Source organism: Leuresthes tenuis, unplaced genomic scaffold (genome assembly GCF_036924035.1).
Source record: "Leuresthes tenuis unplaced genomic scaffold, fLeuTen1.0.hap1 SCAF_10, whole genome shotgun sequence".
NCBI classification, from domain to species: domain Eukaryota; kingdom Metazoa; phylum Chordata; class Actinopteri; order Atheriniformes; family Atherinopsidae; genus Leuresthes; species Leuresthes tenuis.
In genome coordinates this window covers 10,144,086-10,161,866 of record NW_027325364.1, presented here as the reverse complement: position 1 = coordinate 10,161,866, position 17,781 = coordinate 10,144,086, and the positions used below count along the sequence as shown (strand labels likewise).

Below are 17,781 nucleotides of genomic sequence, written 5' to 3'. Positions count from 1 at the left end.
CATGCATGTCTGCCTTTCAGCACATTGTCAATACTCCCCAACCTCTTTTAAAATGGAACAAAATCAATGACACACTATGAGAGAGTGAATAATAATTTTTAAAAGCCATTTCATCTCAAATAAATCCAAAGTACAGTATAACAGTGCAAGAAGCTTGAGTGCTGCCACAGTAAACGGATTCTAAAAACCCTTTCAAATACTTTGAGCTGGTTCTGCTTTGGAGAGAAAAAAACATTGAAAGAGAAGCTAATCAACAAAGTAAGACCTTGTCCTATCACCCAAGTGGTTAATTTAATGGTTCATTTTTAATAGCTGAGCTATTATGTCTGCATCTGAAATGCGGAATTGTATATTGAGTTTTCACAGCTCCTACAAGTACACAAGATCCTTCATCATCAGTTTGCTTAGAATATAGCTCATCGTTTATCACGCTGCAGAGTAAACGAAAAGAAAATTGCCCACCTTTTTGTCCAAGACGCATAACTGCAGCCTACACCCACAAGCAAAGCTGCTTCGGCATCTCTAAAGCAATCATTTGCCCTTCAGCTTTTTTTTTTTTTCTTACACCTAGCTTGTTACTGATTTCGATTTTGCTCTCCACGCAATCTTCTAATATCCCTATTTGCCGCCCTACTCTCTTTCTACGCTCCTGCCTTATGTATCTCCCTCATTTTCTGGCCACCCGCTCCATCTTTCTCATCTCTCGCTCCTTCTGTTCCCCCCCATTCTCATCCCTCCACCTGCCAATACAGTCACACCAGGGGTTGTTTGTCTCCACAGGTGGAGGGAAGGGACTCCACGCTTGTTTTGTAGATGGGCTTCTTCTGAGAGTGGTCATCGCTGGAGAAAGGGAAAGACAGAGGGGAATGATTATCAGCGTATCGATCTCGCGGTAGACACTCTAAAAGTATAAGTGAGGAAATTATAGGCTTGAACCGAGCTCTGGAGGCATACCTGGCTGTAAGAATGAAAGTCTATTATCCTTTCTTTAGCTATCTGTATTTCCTTGTACACACATACTTGTATACTGATGGAGGCACACATCTATCAGGATCAATCTTTTTTTTTTCTGTACCACCACAAATGGGCTTTTTAACAGACTGTCTGCTAACAGGATTAATGAGTTTCCCTTCTTTCCTTACACTTGCTGCAGCCTTTTTATATACGTTACATACTTCACAAAATTTTTTACCTGACACATTAAGCTGATGTATTTTTTACATGCAGTTAAGCATGGAAACACAATGGAGAGTAGGGAGCATTAAAGAAGTCAAGAACAAGGTCAGGAGAGTCAGACCTGCCGAGATATCTTTTAATATTCTGTTTGCATAATGCCTTTTCAAACACAGACACTAGTCTGTGCACATGAACATATTGGTTGCATCAACGTTCATACAGTGAAGTACAAACGAAGGTGCACACTGGCAAATACCAAGCGCAAACTCTAAGTGAAATGGCCTTGGTTCTATCCCATGAGACAGAATGAAATATTGTGGTAATGGCCATATCTATAATATAAAGTCAGTGGATGAGGAGGAGAAGAGCAGGGGAGTGAGTAAGAGAAAATAGGAGGGTGAATGTGGATAAACAAACACACACATTCACTGGCATTCAAAGGGACGTTATCCATCAGGTTTTGAACATGATTGAAGATGTCATTGACCAAAGTCATTTTATAGGCCCTAACCAGTGAGGGGGATTTGGAAAAGTTAGCCACGAATAGTTTTGGTAAGCAGACAGCAGCTGCATTAATCTCGTTGATCTCAGGCTGTTATATATAATTAAAATCTTTCCCTTCTTCCTGCAGGCGCATCTGGCCACATTACTGTGGGCTGAATGGTGCTCTTGTTCTGTAAGTGGCTGAGTGGCAAACACATGTAAAGCAACTTATTATGAAAAATAACAAACAATGGCTCCTTACATGGGCCCCTTGCTGGTCCTGATCCGCTTGGCCCTGCGGCACACGAATACACTCACGGAGAGGATGAACGCAAACAGAGCTACAGCCGCTGCGGAGGTCATCAACCAGAGTCTGCCATTAGTCGTCACATACCAGGGGGCATCCTCTGTGGGACAGACGTGAAGTGAGATGTGTATCACATAGAATCCAAATCTGCAGAGCTTACCGCCTCCAGGCAAAGCATCTTCAGGCAGCCTCATGTTTGTTTGTAAGAGAAAAAGTGGCTAAAGTTCAGATGAGTCATAATTCTTTCCTCAACACTGGCCTTCGAGAATTCAGCCTGTTAAAATTTAAAAAAACGGATGATTATCCCTTTCATGTGCACGGATTTTCAATTTACATATAATGTTTGAAAAGGGGGATTTTGTGGCCCAGTGTTTAGAGCTGTGGATAAAGCAAACCCTATAAAAAATTAAAGTTAAGTAAATTTGAAGCAGCGGCAAGCACAGGCTTTGTTTTTCTCACGAAAACAGTATGTTAAGAGGATTTCTGGGCTGCTGGAGTCACACAGGTTTGCTCTAGGAATGTTTGCTTAAGGTTTGTGCAGCTAATGTAGAGCAAAAGTCAAAGCAGCAGCAGAGGTATGTAGTGGTTTCTCACCGTTCCCTCAAGCATGATTTCAGTATATAGAAATGATTCAATTTTTAATTAATAAATGTCTTTGACAGAAGACGCGCAAGACACTGTGGAGCACAGTGGCCAATGAGTCAATTGCAGCAGTAAAAAGACAGCCCTAACAGATCGAATACACTTCTGCATTCCTAGAGGTTGTATAATTTTGATTGTTAACATAAAAAAACTTATGAGTTTAGCACTGACTGAACACATTTAATGACTGCAGGAAAGTTGACACTATAGTCATCTTACAGGTTAGTGTTAAGAATGATGCATACAGATGAAGTGCTGTAAACTTGATAAGCTACAAGGATGTAATAAAAATATCGCTGGACTTTAATCCAATCATCACATTTTTTGGTCACCAATCATTACATTAGAAGGATAAGACAATTTGTCAGTCATACAGATTCAGAAAAACTGTCATTTTGTAGATATTCATCTCAAAGTGCAGATGCCTGCTCCTCCATCATATTTTTATTATCTACTATAATGTAATTTATGTTTGGATAATCTTCGAAATCCCAGATGTTTGTAAATCTCAAAGGACTGAGAAGGAAGAAAATGAAATAACTTAAGATAACATGAAATACCCACTAGAGTGCGCTAACATTTACTTGATATTCTGTCAAAACTGAAGACATTAAAGGTCGGGTATAACCTTCGCTTCTTTTAAATCCTATAATTACCATCTTATCCTTTAAAGTTAATGCAGCTCTGCCATTTATTATGATATCTAATATGTATTTTGCCCTCTGCAATGATTGCCCTACATGTTTGACATTTTAGATGTAATTTCATTTTTCACCTCCTGTGCGTGAGGTGTTTTGAGAAATGTCTTCCTATCTTGGTTGAGGCATCCCCTCTTTTTCTTACTTTGATATCAAATCTCAATGTTCTTCTATCTCCCATAAGTTTCGGGCAATAAAGGTTGCACACTGATAACTTGTGCGTATGCACCTCATGATGTAATCGCAACCACATGCCTGACCTTTATTGTGACATTTGAGTGGCTGATAAAAAAGGAAATAGATCCTTTTCTTTGTTTCTTTTCTTTGGAGGAGGTTGATGAATGAATTTCCCCTAAAGTTACAAAGAAAACCTAAAACATTTTTTGGAAGAAGGAAGTGGTGTTAAGCTTCTCCAGGTTCAGTCAGTACAAAGGAAAACAGGCCTTGTAAGGGTGAAGTCTTCTCTTACCAGGAAGTACAGTGATGCTGATGGTGCGCTTCTTGTTGAGTGACTCCACAGAAGGATGATTGGCCAGGCAGGTGTACTGTCCTTCTTCCAACTCACTCACCTTCTTCAGCGTCAACGTAGAGGAAGGCAGGAGCCAGTCACTACCCTGAGAGGTAGAAATGGATGCAAGAGCGTAAAAGAGTGGACACAAAATGTTTTATCGGTTAGGCTGTTTAAAGTCCTACAGGAATTGAATAATGCAAATAAATAAATATGAATGGAGAAGATATTATGTTGGTTGAAGAAGGGGAGAAACAGAGGGAAAGAAACACGGGGAGATCACACACAAACAGTGTGGAAAAAAAGAAAAGAGATAGAAACTGAGCAGGACAATTATTTCTGATGATCTGTGCACAGAGGGACAATGGTACAAGGTGAATTAAAACAAGTAAAGGAGAAGCAGAAAGACAGATTAATGGACATAAACAACGCAAGGAAACAAGAATATCAGCTCTTGTGTGACCCTCATGAAGCAGTCCAACAGTCCCATTTAAAGTACATTTACCTGAGCATCAGTCCCATAAATGAACACACATCGACACAAGTCAATAATCCAGATAGTACCATCATCCGCAAAGAATGGTGTCGCAAGAATGCACAGTTAACACAACACATAATGAGATGGTTTGGGAGCAGGATGAATTGTTGACACAGAAATAGCAGCACCATTATGAGACAGAACCCAACATGGGAAGAAACAAATAATAGGATACACAAGGATTGGAAAACAAATTAATGTGGAGGAGGGGGTAAAAAAAAAGAAAAAACAACAAAAATAAAGAGAAAACATTACACCATGCAAATGATTTGGCTCTTGGGAGCTGCAGTTCCTGCCAAGAAAGTCCATTTCAATTTGAATGGATCTGAATTAAGAGGATTTCCCATAAAGGCCAGGTCTGGCCAAAGCAGCATTTTGTATGCAAATCCACTGGCTCCCAAGCAGTAGGCCGTTTCTGCCTCTGTCCTGCTGTCATTACCGAGGGCCAAAGCACTCACGGCGGCTGTCTGTCAAACTGAGTCACTCTGATGCCACTTTCTGCCTCTCATCCTGTCTAACATGGAGTGGGCTTCTTACAAGCACACATGAATAAATAGAAAAAAATAACCAAACTGAAAATATAAACATTTTATCGCTTTGAATGAGTTTCTGTCCGAGCTCTTGAGATTTAAATAAATAAAGTGAATCAGTCAGCTATATTGATGACAATTATTAATTTTAATTAAAAGTCACAGCTCTGCATAGTTGAGAATAGTGAAAAAAAACTAAAGCTCTGAATACTATCATATGGAGGACAAACAGCATTATCGCCATGACAAGTCCACTGAATTGGATTTGGACTTGTAAGCCCATTTAAAACCCGGATTAACAGTGACCCTTTAACAAGCATATTAACCCAGAGCCAATTTATCAAGAGGAAAAACAAAAAGATGAAACTTAGCAGTACATCTGCCTTTTCCCAGGACATCTTCCAAGTTACATCTACATGGTTTCCATCACCTGCTTAGTGCTGATCGTAGGCATTTTGACACCCGAGAGTGTAATACCAATTTGTGACCACAAGGCCAAAATGTATCATCAAATTATCAAGTTTTTGTTCTTCATGCCAGTTGTCACACTGGCATTTTAAACTAAGACTTCTTAATTTCCATTCAGCAGTGGTTTCTTAGCTCAGTGAAGAGCATAGTTGAATTATTCAATGCCAGTTAACCAAACACTGAAAAGAATCATTAGAAATCTATCCACATAATTGTTTTCAGGTTGACTGGTTCTTGTCTAGACCTCATTAAACTATTAATCCTCTGTAAGTAGGCAAGGTGCAATCCCCAGTGAGAGGGGAGCCTAAGCCAACCGGTCACTTAAACACAGCACTCCTTTTGTGGAGGAGATGGGGATACAACAGGCAAGGGGAATGAGGAGGCTTGAGAAAGTCATGGAAAGAAACAGAGATATTTGTGTTAGAGGAAAAGAGACAATTAATAGAATCCATGAACAAAGCCAAGAGGCCGACAGAGATCTGGTAAGGATGGGGAAAAAAAGAAAGAGGTCACAGAGAGAAGAAGAAGAAGAGAGACTGTCAAGTTTCCAAAAACATAATCAGGACTCTGCCACTGTGAGCATAGCATCGGTTTTCTTACCTCCTTCTGCCAGTAGTAGTTTGGCTCCTCTGAAGAGCTGGCAGAGCACTTCACAACCACGTCATCTCCAAGTCGCACATTCAGCTCCTTTGGGACCTCCAGGTAGCTGCTGTAGCCCTCCATAGACAGTGAAGGCTGTCCCATATCTAAAACACAGTGTTGACAAGAAAGCATGATCAGGCATTAATGAAGCAAATAATTCAGTGCATCCTGGGGTAACCTCTCCAAGCATTTGGGACGTGACTAAACATGTTTGAAGTGGTAGCATCTGGTAAACAACTCAGATCTTTTAAGTATACTTGAGCGTACAGGCTTACACATGATTGGTACAAACTGTACCAAGCAATCAATTGTAATGATGATAGGCTTCATCTTATCAATGTCTTTAGAGAGCCAGTGTTGTGAGTAATGGCTCATTTTCTCTTCCTCTCGATATATAGCCCATGTCCATCCACCTCATGGCTTCTCTCCACCTCTGTTTCCTTCAGTCCTATAGTTCATTCTAATCTTTTCCTCTTATTGATTTCTCCCATGAGGCTGAGGAGCCTATCCACCAGCATTACGGTCGATATTATAGCCACTGAGAAGGGAGAGGACACTGTAAAGCTGACCAGTGATGACAACTATTCCACAAAGGTAGTGCAGCTTCAAGCTGGAGCCTTAACTGGGGGAGTGAGTCTTTGTGTGAACAGAGCAGAGGGTAAAAGTATTTGCATTGAATCTCTATTGCTTGTTGTTGTTTTATGTGTACTCTCTGCAGCAGCATTCCATAGATACAATATGTCTAGTATTATTAATAATTAACATGTTTTTCTAACCCTCACTGTGAATAAAGGTGTGTCTACAGATTTTGGAAGATTGTCTTTACCTCCTGCTGGTTGAAAGTATGAGGAAATGACTTTCAGACTCTTTCAATTTAGTCATCAAACGAAAACTATTTTGCTTCCCTCTTTGTTAGATAGTACGCTCAGTTTGCTACACAGTTCCCTGTTGAAACTCAGAAATTACGTAATTTATTTGCATCAAACGTTTTTCTAGCTTACTGTCAGATTTTTCCAGTGGTTTGTTCAACTACTGCAGTACACACATAACATTAAACTCTATGGTTTAATTATCTGTCAAAATGAAGATACAGAAAGTTATTGTTCTACAGACCGCTCCAATACAGCCCCGGCCCACATCAACCCAGGCACTTACAATGCACTTTGAAGGTCAGGGGCTGGGAGGAGTTGTCCGGCTCAGTCACATTTTCAGCGTCTGAAACACAACGGAAGGGCACCCCGGAGAACCTTGTTGGATGGAAGATATACAGAAGTGCTTTCTCTCCATCCTGGTTGACAAATGGCGTGTAAAACGGCAAGCACCGACCTCCCCACCAAGATCTCTCCCAAAAAGGACTCCAACTCTGCATGTACTGGTACAGAAAGAAAGTGATTATATCTGAAGGCTTACAGATTTTTTATAAAATTCCCCAGGTCAAACATTTATGATATTTAAATACAGCAGTGAACTACACATGCGAGGGCAGGTATGTCATAAGATGTCATTGTGTTCACAGAACTTCCAATACTGGTCCAATAGTCCAATACACAGTCAAGGTTATTAATTACCTTAGCACACAAACGTTTTCATATGATTTTTTTAAAACAGCAAATTCTGCCTGTATAACTACACAGCATAGGTCACATAATGGTGCATGTCTTAAACTTTTTCAAAGCTCCACTGCTGCCCTCTCACACCCACCCACTCAATTCCCTGAGCTCACCTTAGAGAAATACTCAAAGTGGACCTGGCTGATGTTGAGGTCAGAGTCGGTGTACAGACATTCCAGTGTGACCGACTCTCCCTCAAGAACTGGCTCAGTTGGCCCGTTAATGATCAAAGTTCCTGCAAGTGGACAGACATAACAGATGCTGGTTATTGATCAAATCATGAATGGACAACTGGAGCTCAGGGGTGAGGCCATGTTGACACCAAATATCAAGCATCTGGGCAACACTTTCAAAACAACCTCTCCCTTCTGCTGACATTTGTCTCTGGCTCCTGGTGAAACTTTCAGCAACACGACCAGCAACAAGTACTTAATTTTGCTCAAAGATGAACTGAATAATAGGCTGACCTCAGTATACATAAAATATTGAATTGTTTGATTTTCTTATCACCAGTCTCCAGATAATTCTACCAGTGTTTCCTGTTTTTGTCAGTGATGTAACCACCAGGGGAAACCAGTCAGAGTGACAGAAGAGAAAACAAAGTGTTTCCTCTAGAGAACACATCAACTCAGACACACAAGCAGGCACACAAATAGACAAGCAAAGACCACACAAAACCCAGGGGCAGCAAGAATGTATTTCTGGAATAAACCAATATCTCATTTGCAGAGAAGAAAATAACATCAAGTCCTTAGAGACGATAGGACAACAGTCCCTGAGTAATATAAACATATTTACCATAACAGGAATTAATCAGGGCGACCACTGCAACAACCAGAAGTGCATTCATGGCTGTGGAAAACCTTTTCAGTATTTGATGAAACCTCGTGAAGTCCTGCGTAGCTTCTAAACTGAAATGAAAGTTTCCTGTGTTTATCTATAACAGAGTGTAGGTGTGGCTTTCATTTTTCTTTTCAGGAAGCGTGTTCAAAATAGTTTTGAAACTCTAATAGCACATATCTGTGTATTTCACTTTATAACCGAAAATAAATAAGGCTGAATGGGCAAACTCTTACCAAACTTATATGGATTTATGACTCCTTTTTTGCTGATAAGCATTGACGCCAAAAGTATTACAGTAACGCTGCTGCCGCTGGTCCAATAATCAGATTTATTCCCAGTGCGTCATTTGTATCTAAGCGGAACAGCGCCTATCATGTTTTTCTGTTCGAGGTTTTTGTTAAAGTAAGGGGTTTTTCTGTGGATGTTAAACGAAATTTGAAGCCAATCGAGACATGTTGTAGTGGTGTTGTGCAATGTATTGGCTTGATATGTGAAGCCTAACAAGCAAACACTTTACGCTTCATTTGCCCTGACCTTTCATTAATTCGCGGTTAAGAAATGAAGAAGAGTCGGGATGCTGTTTTGGCCTAATACGCTGACATAGACTGGCTAAGTCATCTGGTCAAGTTGAGTCTTCTTTAAACTACTCAGATACATTTTAATGTATTTCCGCATCCAGCTGATGCACACCTGCTCTGAACTTTAAGGGATCTTTTCGATCAACAAATAAAGTGAATCTTTTTAATTTACAAGGAAGGGTCTCCACCTGTAAACATGTGTCCATTATTATAAGAATTTCAGTGTCATCATCGATGAAATTAAACCCTTTTTTGTTGTTAAAACACACACATACATATTACACATGTCTCCTTCCGATTCCTTGATAGCTTGTTGCATTTAAGGTTACGTTATAAGAGAAGTCTATGTTTAAGAATTTGAAATTTACTGCATTTGCCTGTACGATTACCTCTCAAGAAAAGAAAAAAAGAAAAAGTCGTGTTTATGTGCTATTATTCATGCGATTTTGTTATCGAGTTTTCATATAGGCCATATTTCTTTTGCATTTCTATTTGTTCACTGCGTCATTGAAAACTGCTTTCAGTGTACGATATTTAGTATTAAAAAAACGCCCATCGATTTGATTTGTTGTTGAAATTCAACAAAATATCCAGCAGGTGGCAAAGTAGAGGCCGCAGTCCAACAGGAAATTAATCCAAGTTAAAGCGGAAGTACTGACAAATAGTCTCTCTATTTTTTGGGCAGCGTAAAGGGAAACTACGGGTCCCTTTTATCTGAAATGCTCATACTGTCGTCGATGTGATAATCAGACATGGACAGATAGTGTTTAGATAACGTGGTAAGTTGGCAAATTAACGGGCATTCTGAGAATGAAGCGTAAACAGCACGGTGCCGTCAGATTAGCTGCTAATGTTAGCTCATGGAGCTAACGTCACTGCTTGGTAACCGTTGTTTTTAGCACACGTATAGATTTGTCTTTGTCGGTGTTATACTTGTCTGCTTTATTGCACACAAATACTGAGCTCCTCAGTTGGTACCTTTTTGGCATCATTATTTTGTGCTAGTAGTGTTACTTAGCTGGACACGGTTGATCATCTGTTGAGCTAAAGCGTTGTTTCAGAGCTAAGTTCCCTATATTTGTTTAAGAACACTGTTGAATCGTTTGCTATGATACAAATAATGAAAATAAAGTTATGAGTAATAGGTGTTAAACTTAAAAACTATTGGGCCAGCATTACATTGTTCTTATTTACTATTTATGATGTAAATGAGAATTACGATTTTGTTTTGAAAACGAAATAGAATGTGTTTCGCTGCTTGTAATTAAAAGAGATTAAAACGTCCGCAGCAAGCAAACATTGAGAGTAATTTGACCATAAAACATTTGTTAAAGGCTTTTATCCGTTTAAATTAGGTTTTCTAGTTATTATCTCTGTGGTATTGATATTAACTTAACTCTACTTCAGATTTAACGTCGAGGTCCCTGAAGTGAAGTAATCCATCACACCTGCGCCCAGGACTGCCTCAGAACTGGTAGAAACACATCGGTGCCACCATAGTTTTGCCACCTGATAAACAACAGAGTATTTCTTCTTAGCCTGCGGCCACCAGCATGGCTAACAGCAACCCAATAATAGTGAAGGGTCTGCCCTCGGGCCCTGCGGGCAGAAGCAGTCCAGAAGGAACTCAGGTCAGTTTAGTTTTATTTTAGTTTAATTTGCTAATTTTGGTCTGCCTGGAAAAGTTCAAACTGTGTTGTTTGGATTAAGTATTTTAAAATTAATCTGATTTGTCACTACTAGGACAAGCAAATTTAGTGATGTGTTGTTTTTGTAACCAAATGGTTCTTTCCCTCCAGGTGCTCAGTAAGAAGAAGCTGCAGGACCTGGTGAGAGAGATCGACCCAAATGAGCAGCTGGATGAGGATGTTGAAGAGGTCTGTTAATGGCTGTAAAACTGTATTATGAATGTTGCACCGAGATTATTCCAAAACGCAAATAGCTGCGATATGAATAGAATAAACATCGTGTTGCTCTGTGACATAGTTAATGTTGCTCCTGACATGCCCATCATTTGGAAATTCTCTGTGAAAGGCTGACTGCACGTTAAACGGTGTGAACAGCTGAAACGATGAGGGTGTTTCCTGCAGTTGTGATAGGTTGCTCTATTGTAGAGTGGTTGTGAAAATGCTTGTCTCTTTTCAGATGCTGCTTCAAATTGCAGATGACTTCATAGAAAGTGTTGTGACCGCAGCCTGTCAGCTGGCACGCCATCGCAAATCCAATACGTTGGAGGTTAAGGATGTTCAGTTACATCTAGGTAGGTTTCTATTGGTCTTTTGGCAAGATTGATACTATATACATTTTCACAAGTTAGTTTTACTTTAAGATTTAGAAGAAGAAAAAAAATATATATATATATATATGTGTATATATAAAACAAATGTCAGGTTTCATGTGAATTGTACTGTAGTAGTGTTTAGATTTACATGACAGTCAAATAACTCATAGGGTAACCGTTTTCTACCACTGTGGTCTGTTTAAAGTCCACACAGAATGTCACAGAGTTCGAGGAGTCGAGACAGTCACATGAAAACAGATTATGGAAATGAGGCGGAAATTAGATCTCAGGAGTGTGACTTTTTTCTGATGGTCCAACTTACTTGCAAGGGAATGAAATAGCCTCGAAAGCAAATGTGATTCTACATCCATGAAGTGTTTGAAGTTGATGAATGTGTTTTGGAAGTCCTGGGGAGTTACAGCCTGTGTCCTGCTGGTGTTTCGCATTGCTTCTCTTAGAGCGCCAGTGGAACATGTGGATTCCTGGTTACGGCTCAGACGAGATCCGGCCATTCAAGAAGGCGTGCACCACAGAGGCTCACAAACAGGTGAGCAATGCCCAGCCTTGTCTCTACCTATTGATAGTGTGTAAATAGAGTTGATACGGGTGGGAAAAAAAAAAAGTCCAACTCTTCCTACATATTTGTCATTGATTTGGTTTGGTTTGAAAGTACAGCAAACATGAACCGGGCCTTACTGTTTGCATTTCTCTTTGTTTCAGAGAATGGCGCTGATCCGCAAGACAACCAAAAAGTAGCACGAGGAGATGTTATGTTGTACCCACGCTGTGTGTTTTCATGTTTTTTTTTTGTTGTTGTTTTTCAGATGTTTTGGGTTTTTGTTTTTTTTGACTAATGCAGAAAAGAAGTTCTAATGGTGAGGGGTGTTTTTCTTTAGACATTAAATAGTGTTAAATTGTCATGTCTAACTAACTTTGACTGTTTTGCCAGAATTGTCGCACAAAATGGTATTTGTATGTTTCATTCTGTTTTGTTGCCACAAAGCTAAGTCTGGCAGAATTCCATTGCAGTTTTGTCAATAAACATTTACTGGAATACTTCTTATGGATTGTGGCCACTGCAGTGTCTGGCTTGCCTTTTCATACTCCTAAGCATGGACATATGAATGCTGCTGACTCTTCAGCCGACCTCTAAACCATCTTTGGTGTCATCTTGCTAACAGGAGATGCATGTCAAGCATAGAGGAACTCCCCAGTGTAGCCACTTGATTTCTACTGCAAACACATGAAATGCACATGAAATTGTGTCTTTAGTTTTAGAAATGCATGTGCTTTAACATAACTTACTGGAGTGTTTTTATAAATAAATTAAACTTTCTTTGGCCATTCTCAGAAGCTGAATACTTACGAGACTGAATTCCCAGTCAAGTTATCATTTATTTTAATCTATCAACAAGGATTAAAGCTAGCCACGTGTTTAAATTACAAAGGAATTGGCTGTATTTAAATTAATGGAGAATTTGATTAATTTATAACCATCCAAAGGCAAATTCAACTTGTGTTTATATAAAGATTCATTCTGTGAGTGAAACTAACGGATTTAGAAGTACCATGCTAATGCACAAGAAAGAAATTTGAAGGCTGTGGTTGAAGTGAAGTGAATGTACTGAGTTCACTTGCATTCTCTGAGAGAACCAAGAGCACGGGTCAATATACTGAAGCAGCCTCTTGACAGCCTCTCGTCATCTACTAAAATTAATTGACCATATTTGGGTGCAGAAACGTGGAAGGTTGCTAATCAGTTGGAAGAATCATAATGGCGATGGAAACCTTGGGGGGAAAAAAAATGAATCAAAAGAATAGTTTCCATAGGCACCCAAGAGTTTTTAATTAAATTTCAACAGCAGCGCCTGAAAATAAATCACACGCATGATGCCGAGCAATTATTAGTGTAATAAGGCCTTTTCTGTGCACGTACACGGGGCCCAAAGATCAGTTCACATAAAAGTGACGTTTCTAATCTAAACCAAGACTCTTAGTACCTTTCCTGCTGCCAGTTACCAACTGAACAACTAACACAGACAAGAATCTGACTTTGTTCTGAAATGGTTCCTAATGAGAACAAACGTCTTTGTCAGTGGCTCCCACCATGTGGACATACAACAAAGAATCATTCTTTTACTCTCTTTGGAAAAAATACAAAGTAATTCCCTAATTAAAGGCAAACATCCCTAACTTCTCAGATATATCTTTTGGCTCCAGGTTGAAAAACCACCTTTCCAGTGTAGGCTGCAGATCTTAAGGTGCAAAATTCAATAGTAGAGAAAATGTGTTATTATCCCCTGCCTTTAGATGGAATGTGGTTGTGACACACATTTTTAGCACCTATTGGACTAATTAAGGAGAAAGCACTGACTGCTGCATGTAACCTTTACAACCCAAGCCCTTTCTGAACCGAGGCAGGAAACGACCTCATAAGTCCATTCGTCAGATAGGCTGTGGGCCTAGCATTTCACAAAAAAGTTAATTGAATTATGGGTCTACCAAATACAAAATCTATAGCCTTTGCTTTTAAAAGTCAGGTTGTGAGGCTTTACTTTGTCGGGCACACTTTGAGCTAGATGTGAAAGTTAAGATTGTTAGTAGTTTGTATAGTTTAATCAATGAAGCGATCAGGCTGCACATTGAGCCCGTGAAGCACACTGAACTGTAACCGATCCAAATGGGATCAAGACATTTTACTTGGAAACAAATGTCAGTCTGTTTGTGGTTAAAAAGTAAAAAATGTTAAATACCGTAAACAAAATGTTTCAGTTGAATTTGATATTTGAATCATTAACTGTTTTAGGACTAAATGATGTATGAACAACTGGTAAAGGCTGTAGAGACACAACGAAAAGGGCAAAAACACCTTTCAAAGTGCTTCATGATGGTTACTAAGGACATGGTCACCGTAATTCCAACTTCCTGACGGGCAGTTTTGATCCTACGTGACATGAGTTCACATTGCTGACCATCGCACTGTTTATCCACAGCACTTCTTGTTGATCTTGGGAGCTGTGCTGGGTTGAGAATTGCTGGCTCTTTGTAATTGCAGCGCCTGTGGGGCCGCGCACTTTACCCCATCCCAGCCCTCTTGCAGCTCCACCTCTCCGCTCAGCAGACCCTGGTAGACCCGTCGGGCGAGGAGCTCAAAGGACTCCTTCACGTTGTGGCCAGTCTTTGCAGAGGCCTCTACATAGGGCATACCCAGCTGTCCGGCCAGTTTCTCAGCCTCTTCTCGGCTCACCACCCTCTCCCCGTAGGTATCTCGGTCACTCTTCTGACCCACCAGGATGAACAGAACCTTATGTGGCTGCACTCTCTCGCACACCTCAGCGTGCCACTCCTTAACGTGGTCAAAGGAGTCACGGCTGGTCATGTCGAACACCAGGAGGCCTCCAACTGAGTTCCGGTAATAAGAACGAGTCACTGACCTGAAGAAAAAAAAGAAGAATTTCATTTTTAAACTTCAACACAGAAAAACTCCAAAAACTGCTTCTGCACTGAACAGAAATTAAATTCTTTCAGATAAGCAGATAGACAAAGAATCTCTCTGTAAGAAACTGATAGCCACTGTGTTTAAATACGAAACCCTCAACAGGCAAGCAAATCTGCCATGAGTCACTGGCTTATTTTGAAGAGTGAGGGGTCCTGCAACTGAAAAAACTACTTTATTCCAATGTGTCCTATTGAAAATGATTCAGCTAAGTTTTTAGCTGTGTTGTGGGATCACAGATACCATGGAGCCCTGAGGTAAATACAGACAGGCATAGTTTGCTATTTGTTACAGTTCATTCAACTAGACATCCGAAACGATAAACTTAGAGACAGAATGAAACGTGCCACTTCTAGTCCTGAACTCAGGCCTTCTCACAGAACTGCACAGGCTGCATTTCTGTACACTGATCTTGTGAGGGTGGATACACGCTCTTAACTGAAAGCAAACACTGATGAACAGCTTTGCAGCGAATGGAATGAGCAGAGGTATTTTAGTTGAGTAGGATATTTGCATGCAACCAGAAGCTTTCGTAATATTCACAATATGAATGTTGCTTTAATTTATTAGTCTAATAAAAAGAGGCACAGAATTGTTCCACAAGGCCTGATATCCAGAGAAGTGTTGCACAGGTTTAACATATAAAAGCATCTAATAATACAAAAGGATTGTTAATCAAAAGTATGACTGACATTATTGTAGATTATAGATAGCGTTACATCTGTACAGTGGGTCCTCACCTGAACCTTTCCTGCCCAGCTGTGTCCCAGAACTGCAGCTTGACACGGACCCCCGGCTCCACCTCCAGGAAGTGAACGTAGAAATCTACACCTACTGTCTGGTTAATGGACTCTAGAAACATGTCCTCAGTGTAGCGCTTCAGCAGGGAGGACTTGCCCACAGTTGAGTCCCCCAGCATGATGATCCTGAACTGGTACTGCCACAAAGTCAGGTCCATTGTTGCTGGCAGTGACAAGAAAAAGTCACAGCAGGCACCTGGTGGGGATGTAAAAGTGTGAAAAGGACAAAACTGACTTCTGTAAGGTTAAAGAGGAATGGAGTGAATAGTCTTGATGGTACTGTTAAAACTGTATCAACAGAGAGACGGATGTTGCAAAATAAAGGTACTCCCACACCAGCTGATTTCTTACCTCCGATGCTCCAAATGTTGAGAAACAATCAAGCTGCCACTCCTTATTAATCCCACTAACTGGTAGCCTCACAGCCATCCTAAACTGCTATGCATTGGATGGCTGAAGAGCAAGTTCCTCAATCGTATCTCCATTGAGTCTCATCCACTCCTCTGTAAAAGCAGGAATGTAGAAAAATGCGTCCCACGGAGTTGATAGCAGTATCGGGGCAGTTTTCATCTGAGCTGCTGATCTCAGGTGCTACTGCAAGCATGTGCATGAGTTTGGCTGTGCAGGGGTGTAGACTTCTAAAGTTTGCCTGTTGATACTTGACAAAGGGAGGGGCAAATGCACAAGGACATAGGGAGGGCTAGATGGGGGAGGTAGGTTTTTTGAGGAAGTAGTTGTGTGTATTATCACATTAAGGGAGACTCAGCTGTTTCCTGAGGTCACTTACTGATATATAAATCACCACTAACAAACACAGAAAATGACACTGCCTTGAGTCTCTCTGCCTACATAGTTTGCAACAGTTTTTAATCACTTTATGATCTCATCTTTCGAGTGAGCACTGCTACCAAAAAAGGGAAGTTGGGAACAATGGAGCTCTGAATCCCCTGGGAAAGGCTCAGGATATAATAGTTGCTAAAACGGGCATACCAGGGCTGATGTCTATGTGCAAGTATTTTTATATTTAGAAACAGCATAAAGATTATCATAATGTGATGTATTTACTCCAGTCTAACTCTCCATTTATATGAACTTAAGGTTTAATCTAACAGCAATAATGGTCTTGCAGCGCTTCTTTTCCTTAATTTATTACAGTGCAGTATCTTAAGAATGGAGTCCATTTGATCACCCAGATATTCAGTAGGTTTATTCCTAGCTATAGTTTCTGATATTGTGGGTATTATTACTCCTACAGCCTCTGTGGTGAACTTAGCGTGTTTCATATCTCTAACTTGATCACTTGAATTGTCATCAGTATGTCAGGAGAAATTAAACCGTATTTATTAGAAATAAGTCCAAGTACAGCACACATGGATCTAAATCTTAAATAAATAAAAAAAAATATGCCATTTTCATACATAAGGGTCATCAACAGAAACTATTGCCAGTACCTTTGTTCTCAATTGACCACTGATGTTTTGAGGTAAAACATATCTTAGTTTCATTTTTATGATCTGTTCTCAAATGCCAAACTGTTTGTCCATTTCTGACAGTTGTTGACTCAAGGGTTACTTAAAGCTGACTTGACTGTCAGATGATTGTGCCTCAGCATAATTCAATTAGGAAGTTCTATGTTCAGATAAGGCAGTAAAAGGCAAAAGAGTACAAAATCATGTTTGGTGGTAAAAGGCCACAAGCCATGCACTGTGAAGTGGTCAGTTCAGTTTCAGTGTATACGAATAAAACTCCACACAGCAGAAACCGAAACATATGGACAGTTAATATTAAACAATATGCAGCATTACTTAAAATCCTATGTCCATGTGACTTACTGATGCTTAAATCAAGAAGATTTCACACGCATGCATGTACCCCACAGTCACAAACTTTGTGTTTTAGTTTACTCATGTAGACATTTGAGGGAAATCCAAAACAATATCATATAAATCTAAAGCTGTAGCTAAAGAAACAGAGGAGAAACACACCAAGGAAGCAAATAACAAGCATTTCAGGAAAGCAAATGTATCTTTAAGATATCAAATCACCACCATTCACTGGCAAAGTTTGGCAAATACTGCCGGACCTCATGCCTCTTAATAGTGTTTTCATACTGTGTTGGTTTTACTTGCAGAATAACGGGGAAAACAAAAACAAAACAACTAAGGTAACCTTTTTTCACTT

The 17,781-nt window shown here is 40.0% G+C and overlaps 3 protein-coding genes across 3 annotated transcripts; 1 reads left to right on the top strand and 2 right to left on the bottom strand.

Moving 5' to 3' along the window:
- Positions 1–80: 80 nt before the first annotated feature.
- Positions 81–8,528, bottom strand: LOC140316160 (uncharacterized). Its single transcript, XM_072393882.1, has 7 exons — positions 8,401–8,528; positions 7,716–7,837; positions 7,148–7,364; positions 5,951–6,096; positions 3,776–3,920; positions 1,922–2,066; positions 81–840 (listed from the first exon to the last, which is right to left on the bottom strand). Exons 1-7 carry the CDS (start codon positions 8,450–8,452, stop codon positions 753–755), a joined length of 915 nt encoding a protein of 304 aa, XP_072249983.1. The 5' UTR covers positions 8,453–8,528; the 3' UTR covers positions 81–752.
- A 1,112-nt stretch (positions 8,529–9,640) lies between these two features.
- Positions 9,641–12,367, top strand: taf12 (TAF12 RNA polymerase II, TATA box binding protein (TBP)-associated factor). Its single transcript, XM_072393881.1, has 6 exons — positions 9,641–9,802; positions 10,431–10,654; positions 10,823–10,900; positions 11,169–11,283; positions 11,763–11,851; positions 12,025–12,367. The coding sequence occupies exons 2-6, from the start codon at positions 10,577–10,579 to the stop codon at positions 12,058–12,060; spliced, it is 396 nt and encodes a 131-aa protein (XP_072249982.1). The 5' UTR covers positions 9,641–9,802; positions 10,431–10,576; the 3' UTR covers positions 12,061–12,367.
- A 758-nt stretch (positions 12,368–13,125) lies between these two features.
- On the bottom strand, positions 13,126–16,252 carry rab42b (RAB42, member RAS oncogene family). The gene is made up of 3 exons (XM_072393880.1): positions 15,952–16,252; positions 15,541–15,763; positions 13,126–14,738 (listed from the first exon to the last, which is right to left on the bottom strand). Exons 2-3 carry the CDS (start codon positions 15,756–15,758, stop codon positions 14,288–14,290), a joined length of 669 nt encoding a protein of 222 aa, XP_072249981.1. The 5' UTR covers positions 15,759–15,763; positions 15,952–16,252; the 3' UTR covers positions 13,126–14,287.
- Positions 16,253–17,781: the final 1,529 nt, after the last annotated feature.

Excerpts from the sequence above, each read along its gene's own strand:
- LOC140316160 (XM_072393882.1), bottom strand. The coding sequence starts at position 8,452 with ATGAATGCACTTCTGGTTGTTGCAGTGGTCGCCCTGATTAATTCCTGT. Across the intron at positions 7,838-8,400 it reads CCTGATTAATTCCTGTTATG|GAACTTTGATCATTAACGGG; the intron begins GTAAATATGTTT and ends GTCCACTTGCAG. Across the intron at positions 7,365-7,715 it reads ACTTTGAGTATTTCTCTAAG|TACATGCAGAGTTGGAGTCC; the intron begins GTGAGCTCAGGG and ends TTTCTGTACCAG.
- rab42b (XM_072393880.1), bottom strand. The coding sequence starts at position 15,758 with ATGGACCTGACTTTGTGGCAGTACCAGTTCAGGATCATCATGCTGGGG. Across the intron at positions 14,739-15,540 it reads GCTGGGCAGGAAAGGTTCAG|GTCAGTGACTCGTTCTTATT; the intron begins GTGAGGACCCAC and ends TTTTTTCTTCAG.
- taf12 (XM_072393881.1), top strand. The coding sequence starts at position 10,577 with ATGGCTAACAGCAACCCAATAATAGTGAAGGGTCTGCCCTCGGGCCCT. Across the intron at positions 10,901-11,168 it reads TGGATGAGGATGTTGAAGAG|ATGCTGCTTCAAATTGCAGA; the intron begins GTCTGTTAATGG and ends GTCTCTTTTCAG. Across the intron at positions 11,284-11,762 it reads GGATGTTCAGTTACATCTAG|AGCGCCAGTGGAACATGTGG; the intron begins GTAGGTTTCTAT and ends TGCTTCTCTTAG.